A 9,396-nucleotide genomic window follows, 5' to 3' on the forward strand; every position below is an offset into this window, starting at 1 on the left:
TGGGAAAGCCAAGAGATCAAACTGGATCATTCAAGAAAAATGTGAAGAGAAACAACCTTAATCATCACCTCTGTAGTTAACAGGCTGAAGTGATAAAGAATTTTGCAGTCCATATCTCCTCCGCACAAGAATAGCAACACAGAAAAACTTTCTAGCAGAGCATTGATGGCCTTTCCCATTAACAGGATAGAAGTGACACAAGAGAGATAGGTGGCCCTTGACCATTTATCTCTACTATAGTAAGTCACACACAGAGTGAAGTATGGAGTTTTAGCCAAGGAACAAAGGGGAACAGTTCATTCAGGAAGAGATTAGGTCACCTCTTTGAGCAAGTTTCCCTCTAAGCAGATCCTCAAAATTCCAGGCACAGCACCAAAGGCATCATGGTTTGGGGGCTGCCTGTTACGGTGTTGACTTGCTGATGTGGCCTAGAAGGCCACAGGAATTTCCTGATGAGTTAAGACTTCAGAAGGTAAATATATAAACATGATAGGAATGAATAATACTTAAACGATAATGGCAGTGATCCTAAATCCTCATTTAATCTACATTTATCTACATACAAATGCCCAGGTTTCAGAGGCTGCAATGGGCTTCTTCAGGTTGTACATAATGTGATTTCAGAACTCTCCAATCGTTTCTAGACAGGTGTTTCATTCACAATATCAGGGCTTTAGGAGAACTAGTGCTCTGAGGATTTTCTGAAGATCCTTGCCTTCCTGCAACACAAGCTCAGGACTCAGGAGAAAGGATGGGCATGTAAAGGAGACTGCTCACCCTCACTGCTACCCAGCTGATGGGAGTGTCTTTGAAAAGAGATTTATTTAATACACTTCTCTTTCCTGCACAATACTTCTGCACCAGAACTAAAGCTCTCAGAAGATAATTATTGCTGAAGGCATTCGACGCTGAGCATACAAACGTGCAAATTAGCACATTCCAATAGAGCCAGAGGTGGTTTAATCCAAATTTCAAATTCATTCCACACAATGCCTAGCAGAAACATTTAAAAACCATCATTTAACAGCAACTGTATTCTTTTTTCCTAAATCCCCACTGTTCCAGACCGTATTTGTAGGTGAGTTCAGAAAGAAAAACACTTTTATAAACGTAGGCTGACAACTTTAAAACATTCATAAATGATATGATCCAAAGGGCAGGCAAATCTACCACCATCCTGAAGATAAATGTAAAATCATCTCTAAAGACTGTGGCAGAACTGCTGCTTTGATTCTTTTGGGTATTTAAATGTGTTGCATGGATTTGGAGTGTACTAAAGGTTGAACACAGATCCACAGACTCACAGACTGCATCAGGCTGGAAGGGACCATCAAAGGTCATCTTATCCAACCTCCAGCAGTGAGCAGGGGCACCTCCAGCTAGAGCAGGCAGACCCAGGGCCACATCAAGTCTGATCTTGAATGTCTTCAGGAATGGGGCCTCAACCACATCCCTGGGCAGCCTCCTCCAGTATTTAATCACTCTCATTGTACAGAACGTCGTCCTTATGTCCAACCTAAATCTACCCTGCTCCAGTTTCAAACCATTGCCCCTCATCCTATCCCTACAGGCCCTTCTAAACAGTCCTTCTCCAGCCTTCCTGTAGGTCTCCTTCGGATATTGAAATGTAGTTACAGGTTCTCCCCAGAGCCTTCTCTCCAGGCTGACCAGCCCAAGTTCTTTCAGCCTGTCCTCACAGGAGAGGTGACCTAGCCCTCTAGTCATCTTTTGCTACATCTCCAAATAACAAATTCACACACTAAGAATTTTTTCTTTCACCTACAGTCAGGACGAAAGGACTCTGCTTTGAAGGCTGGAGAACCTTCCATAAGGACTAAGAGCTTGTAGTAATGTTTGAAATGGTGGGCAGGAGCACTCAAGTGACACCAGTGCTTTTCTTCTGGAAACTGCCCCAGCCCCCTCTGCAGGTTTAGGGTAGCATGGATCCCAGATGAGGAAACTAAAATCCTGACCTGCTAACCAATGCTATCCCTAAGACAGGAGTTGTGTAACATAGATAGGATCTTTCAGGAAAATCCTCTTGCACACAGAAAGCCTTAAAAGGAAATTTAGATGTGAAAGAAGGCAGGGTCAGCCTATAAATGGCCTATCAGCCTGCAGCAGAATTCATTTTTAGATCCCAAATTGATTAACACCTATCTGATTGTCTGTGCTCTAGTGTGAAAGAAGCCATGCTGTCAAAATGAGACAAATTACCTTCTAAGGTTGTCTGCTCATACTCCTAGTTGTCTCCCACAGTTCTTGCCTTAATTTCCTGGCAGAGATGCCTAGAGCTTATCCTATCTCTAGGGTAATCTCTAAAGCCTATTTGCCTGCTTGGTACAGAAGGAGTAGAACAGAGTCAGAAGGGAATTGTGCTAGCTGGAACAAGTGGATTTTGGTTGTTCCCCTACATTCCTATTGCAGAAAGAGCATCCTGTACATGACCTGCAACAAGACAATTAGACAAAACACAACAAATGGCAAGGATTTACTCCAACAAATAAAAGACCTGATGAAAAATTGTAACTGTATAGTTGTGCCAAGTCCTATTAAATAAGCAGATGCCCTACATGCCCAGTGGACAATCAGGTTTGTCTTGCAATGTATGCACAAGAAAGGACAGAAACTGGGATGGGGAGTACAAAGTTCCAGTATTTCTTTCCAGGATATATGAAAATTCTTGCTGGTTCCTAACCAAGGTAATGAAAAGCAAAGCCTGATTGCTGTGCTTGAGCATTAAAGAGAACACAGTACAAACCTCCACCAAATTGTGACATTTTAAGTTACCCTTCCAAGTGAACGTTCACCACCCTGGTGTTTCATTAAAACAACAACAAAAAAGCAGATGTGGTTACACAAGAATAACTTTCTGTTAAAATACAGCTTGTTTCGTAAGAAAAATAATTCTATGAAATCTAAAACTATTTCAATTTCCTTTTCCTGATCAAACTTCAAGCCCTTAACAAGAGAGGAAATCCTTATGCTACTGGGAAGATTTTTACACCAGGGCTGTTTATTCAAGACACTTGAGCTGCTGGTGCTGAAAATGAGGTTCACAACACAGCCAAACCCATGATACCAGTTCTAGAAGGTCCTCTCTTGCTAGCTCTTCCTTCTTTGCACCTTATTGCAAATACAGAGGAGGACTGAACTAAGCTGAAATGTAAATTGAGTGTAATACATCTAGGTTAAGTACCTTCACCTTTCAGAATGTGCTTGCCAAAAAATCATACAAATTTTTGCCCACAGCCAAGAAAATCCTGTCCTGGGTATCTCTGGGTTTTAGCCAGAAGTTTGGGTGGGATGATGCAGGCCTAAAATACCCAGCTCTGCAGTTTTCCCACATGGACTCTGGTGTGGGGTTTTGTTTCTGACAAGGCACCCAGCGCTGTGAAGCAGAGATTGTTTCCAAACCACAGAAGGGAATGGAAATAATGAATTCTCAGCACCCTCAGAATGACACACCATTTACTTGACATCTATTTAATTTAGAAAAGCTCTTAGTGCTCTGAATGAGATCTCCCACTGGGCATGTTGGTTGGACAGTTCTGATGACTAATAAATGTGATATTTTATTGTTACCAGAAAGTTCCTAATTACAGTTGTCATCACTGAAAATGAACACATTCAGGTTCTACTGCACGTTATGATAAAGTCTTCTGTTCAAGCATGGGAAATATTTGTTACAGTAATTGCTGACCAAATGTGGCTACATGAGATTATTCCTCAGTCTGCTTCTCTGATTCTTCTGCTTCTTAAAGAAAACATCATTGCCAAATAGGTTATCCCCCAGTAATGTTCAGCTTTCAGGCATCTCCACATTTGAACTCTTGCCTCTTTCCTGTGGGTACCTCAGAATGATGCAGGGACAGAGGCACTTTGGTTCATAGAGCTTGGAGATACAGACACATTATTCTCATCTTCAATAAACCATATGAAATCCAAGGCAAAATCCATCCACATAAGCATATTAGCATTTCACTGCAGTGCTAGGACCTGCTGGTAAAGACAGCAGAGAGGGGCAGACTTTCAATGGAGACACAGTGACAGACACAGGTCTTTCCAAAAGCCATCTTTCTTCTGCACAATTAGTCCCTCTCAAACCCGAGATTCCTTACATATTTAAAACCCAGCTAAGCTCTTGCAACGTTACTTCTGCAAGTAATGAAGTCAAAGAGCACAGAGAATGAGATAGACAAATAATTTATCAAAAATTTGGTAAGAATAAACTTTAAAGTACACTAAAGCCAACTATCAAGTAACTACAGGTATCCCAGAAAAAAATGACTTATCATTTCTTTCTTCAATGACCAAATTTGGCTCATCATTTTACACTGCTTCTGTTTATAGCTTGTGACAGCAGAGGCACTTTGAAGGGAAAGAGGAGTGTGTTGAAGCTTCTTTATTTGGTTTAAGTGTAGTGGTGTCATCAATATTTGCAGAGAAAAGGGGAAAAGAAATCTGGCTGCCCAGAATGACTGCAGTGCTGGCTTCTACAAGTATCCTGCTATTGAGCATTCATTTTGAACCCTCATGGTATTCTGCTTAGGCAGTAGACAGAAAAAAAAATGAGTGGACATGTAAAACTCACTTATTACTGCAATAACCATTATTATTACCAGTTAGTCTGAGGGATAGGTATATGAAACACTCATCAATACAGCTACCCTGAGTCCTTTGCTACTCCAAGTATAGCAAGCTCACTAGCAGAAAGCTCCCAAGCAAGACATGATGATAACATTTCATGTAACTCCTCTTTGGCAATATTTAGACACTGCAATTAAATACCAAACAGTATCATATGTGCCAGTCAGTTAATGCAAGAAAGAAAATGTGATGAACTGTTTGTTTTGAAGTATTAGTATAAACATATTGCAGAACTGAAACCCAAGCTTAAACAATGGGGAAAGTTATCCGGTAATAAAATAAACAGTTCTAGGAAAACCTCTAAAAATGTTTACTAAGTCATCCTCTTCTGAGCAGTATCTGCACAGAGCATTTTGCCATGTCCCTGGTTTGCCAACCAATCCCAGTTATGCTGACTGGAGATATGGTAACGGACAAGGCTGGGACTTTACTGACGGTAATTGGCTCCCCAGATTTTGATTTACAATCAAGCTTGTAGGTCATCAAAGAAAACTTTTGGCTTTAAGCATTAAAAAGTTGCCTTTTTGGAAAAATAAAATGCTTGTTTTCCTTCTAAATATCTGCCAGTTTGGATATAAATGCAAAATACTTTTGAATTAAAATACTGCAAAGTCAATCAAACCACGATCCTTCCCAACTTTCTCAATAAGTACTTCTTCAGTATTGCAGGCCAGAATTTGGGCTGAGAAAATAATTGGCCCTGTCAAACTCTGCCTGTGTGCATTTTTAATGAAAGTCACATGCACTAGTTGAAGTAATAAACACTTTATGTAAGTCAGAATATATCTCAGACTCTTAAACGTTATTTCCTTTCATAATTGTTCACTCCCAGCCATAGACCTATAGCCACTGATTATTCGTTACGTCACAGCAGGTGCACTGTAGAACGCTGCTTAGAGCAGCAGCTCCCATATCTGATACTGAAAATCTAGGAAGAAGAACAAATGCAGAGTATTACAATGAGATGCAAGATGTCTACATTGTACATCTGCTGCACTTAAGCATTATGCTTGTTTTGAAAGGAAGTGAGTGGTAGCTGAGATGTTTTGTAATGGCAATTGCAACAATGCAAATCAGTATTCAGAGATGCTATAATGGAGCTGCATCAGCCTCATTTGTTCAGAGTGAACCACGCTCCATCCCACAGAGAAATGAGTCCTTTCATTCCAGGGAAAACTGACACATGGGAATACGTGCACAATCCCAGTTTTATGTAAACCCCAGGGAGCAGAGGGCTGGGGGCTGGGAAGGGAAGGAGGAGGCGGGCACTTCTGCCCCGAGCCAGCTTTACAATCACTGCTGAAGGAAACACTCCTCGGATATAAACTCCTTTCATTGGACTTCCTACCTGTTTAATCACTTCCTTCCAAAGTGTGAGAGGACTAACCCTAACCCAGACATTCACACTCCAGAGACTCGTATTTCTTCATGTTCAGTGCACAGTGAAAGAGTGATCTTAGTTCAGTCTCTAGTGGACAAACACAGAATAAGTGATGTCTTACAAGCATGATGCAGCAGGCAATTTGCTCAAGGAAAATTATGTGTGAATGAACACAGATAACAGCTTCCCTCTTTTTAGTGCTTCTCTCAGCCTCCCAAGGTACAGTGAAACAATGCATTCCTCTGCAAAAGACATCTTATTTTCAGCCTTATATTCCCCAAAGCAGAGCAAGATATTAAAAAATGAGGAAAGTGGTCAAAAAAGAAAGGCTTGATTATACTTTGGTTTATAGTCACATGTTGGCTGGACAGAGTCATTTCAAAGAGCACAATTCATTTAACAAAAAATCAGGAAATCCCCTCTAAAGAGTTTAGTAGGGTTAGAGGGATGGGGATGGCTCTCTGTGCATTTTAACACAATTCTGTCTTGTATAGTATCTGGATGAAATAAAAATTGTACCTAAGCTAGGTGGCAGTAACTATGAGACACAACAGATTAGCCCATCTAGTAGAGTCTTCACTAATTTTTCTTGTTAGTCATTCCTAGTATGAACTTGTGTTAGAGTTAAATCATCTCTCTCTCAAATGCAGCATTTTTCTTATGCCATCTTATGTGACTAGTTGCATCACTCAGTTGCTCAACTTTCTCAGTTATGCCAGGTCAAAATGCCAGTGTGAGAATGGGAGCATTATAAATAACTATATATAGACACTGTTTATTTATTTTTACTGGTCAGCTCTCCCAAAGCATTTTCACTACCAAGGCACAGGCAAGATCCTGCAATGTATGTAGTTTCACACAAGCAAACAACCCTGTTTAGGTGAATGGAACTGCTCATAGGAGTGAAACCATTCAGATATTTAAGTCTTTTCAGGCACAAACTTGAGGTCATACAAAAAATACCAAAAAGTTCAGGACAGACTTTGAGCTGTTGCACAAATTCTTAAAAATAATTACTTCTGCTAAGCTGCTGCACCACCTTCAAACCCATTTTTCCCTTTCCATGAAAGAAGGCACATGCACACATACAAATTAAAACAGGCTGTTTCAAGTCCAGTGCAATCTACACAACTAAAAAGTTTTATTGTGAGGGTTTGGGGAGCGTGAATGCCTATATGCTTTCTTCTTTCCTTCTTTCTTTCCAGCAATTAGCTGGGTAGAATAGCATTACAAATCTAATTATGGAGGAACAATGATATTCTTAACCAGGGCCTTTAAATGCTGGGTTTTTTTAACGCTCCCTTTGGCTGTCAGAGGAGCAGGTATCCTGCATGGCATCTGATCTGATGCTGTGAACTCTGAGTATGGAATAGGAATACTAAATGAGTTCTGTCATTAGAGTCTCTGGAGGATTTGGCTGCTCTCTGTCACACAAACATCCATACTCTCTTGAGATAAAGCTTTTAAGAAGTTGCATCTTTTAGTAACGTGAAGAAAATTCTGCTCCCAAGAGAAATGTCACTGAGTGCCCTGTAGCTGAAACATTTCTCCTCTACACAGCCACAAACTAGATCAATCCTTGTTACCTCCATTCTCATAGAAACTAATGAGAACTTTGAACAGCATAAGCATCACCAAGAAAAAAATAAGTCCAGTTAGTGAGAAATGAAAACAAGAAACACTTACTTTTTGTAGCCACTGAGTGTAATTTTCCATCACATGTTCCAGATGTTGCAGTTTCTGGGAAGAGAAATCCTGTTCCACGTGAGGAGCATCTCTCTGAAGAGCGTTTGTGTTGTACTGGTCTGTTGTGCTTTCACGACAGCTCCCGTCCTGCTCTGGCAGAATGAAAGTGTAGGTGCACTGCCCGTGCTGGATCCGGTTAAATCTTCTCCCACTGCCTTCAGGACCCCGGCGCTGGTTGCTGCAGCCTACATGAGCAAGAGTCGCTGCCAGGAAAGCAAAGGAAAGGAGAACTGACATGTTATTGTTACTTTCCTTTCCTACTGTGAGAAAAACTTTTTCTTCCTCTTTCTTTCAATTTGTTCTTAATTTCCTTTGAAGTCTTTGGAGAAGGGACTGGAGAATCACACTTGTGTGCCCAAGCTTGCACAAACTGTTAATTCTGTAATTTCACCGCACGGAGAGCTTCTTTAGTTAAAATTGGGAATATTTATTGCATAGTAGCTAAGATTTATTGTTTCCTCCCTGTTACAGTCCAGCTTGTAGCCTGCTTTAGTCAGCTGCATATGCATATCCCGGTCTCTTTCCCCTACACTATCTGCTGCAGAACTGCTATTTTCTCTCAGACTTCAGTGAGTTTTATTAAGGTTGCACTTTCAAGCCAAGCTGGAAGCAAGCAGCCTTTCACAAGATGACTTGACAGGAATGCGTGTATGAGTGCGCCCCTATGCTGAGGATGGCTGATGGCTTGGTGCAGAGGGATCATCTTACAAACTGGCTGGATGCATGACCTCAATCGTGCATGGCTCCCCAGCCCCTCTTGCACACAACTGCTGAGGGCTTTTGATGAATTCACAGAAGTTTAATAAGCACTGCAGTCCACCTTAATAGACGTCATACGTTCACACTGCCCTATTAAAATGTAGATAAAGTGTAGAAGTTTGTTGTAATCCCTCTGTAAATATACAAAGCACTGAAATTAAAAATACTTTCAGTTCTGTGCTGCTCAGTATCTAGTAAAGAATTCTAAGTTGGGCAAATGACACTTAGGGGAAAAAAAGTTACTTTTAACCCTCATGTGCTTTAGCTATTTTTTAAAGACAGCTATTTTTCTTGAGCAGAGTTTAGAGAGAGGGTTTTTTTACAGCATATAATGAATTAAGGCTGCCAAATAGAAATAGGCAGTGACAGTTCAGAAGGATAATAGTTTTCTAGGTTTGGTCTGTAAACTAAGGTAACTAATTATAAAATGGTGAGAGATGGCAGCTGAACGATTCCAGACTGTTGTTGAGATTATTGAGCAGTTATGACAATGCAAAACACTCCTTCCAATTTACAGCTCTGAATGGGCTATACAGGCACCTCTCATTACATGCAGAAATTTTCTAGAGGGCCACTTCCTCAGAAAAGATTGTGGTAACTACTTAAGAAGCTACCTTATACTTACATGCTGCCTTTGATATTTGCTAGAGACAAGACCAAAATGCACCCATCAGAAATAGGATTGGAATATTGATGAAATTCCGGGGCATTTGGATCTGCATTCCTGCTCCAGTATTCGTTGTTATCTATCAGCCAATAACTATGCAGACCACTCTGCACAAGCAGTCTTTTCAACAGCAACAGTGCAACACTTAAAAACAGCCTGCAAGGTTTTTACCCACAAGGATAGCTGCTTGCAA

At 40.7% G+C, this 9,396-nt stretch overlaps 1 protein-coding gene across 1 annotated transcript in view; it reads right to left on the reverse strand.

Annotated features, from left to right (window-relative positions):
• Positions 1-8,297, reverse strand: part of ANGPT1 (angiopoietin 1) — a 129,826-nt gene extending 121,529 nt beyond the window's left edge. Inside the window, exon 1 of the mRNA XM_068161286.1 lies at positions 7,718-8,297. Coding sequence (XP_068017387.1) covers positions 7,718-8,014 — 297 coding nt within the window. The 5' untranslated portion in view covers positions 8,015-8,297. The remainder of the gene's footprint in view (positions 1-7,717) is intronic.
• Positions 8,298-9,396: the final 1,099 nt, after the last annotated feature.

Source organism: Melanerpes formicivorus, unplaced genomic scaffold (assembly GCF_026170545.1).
Source record: "Melanerpes formicivorus ecotype bairdi unplaced genomic scaffold, bMelFor1.0.p_v2 SCAF_56, whole genome shotgun sequence".
Classification (NCBI taxonomy): Eukaryota; Metazoa; Chordata; class Aves; order Piciformes; family Picidae; genus Melanerpes; species Melanerpes formicivorus.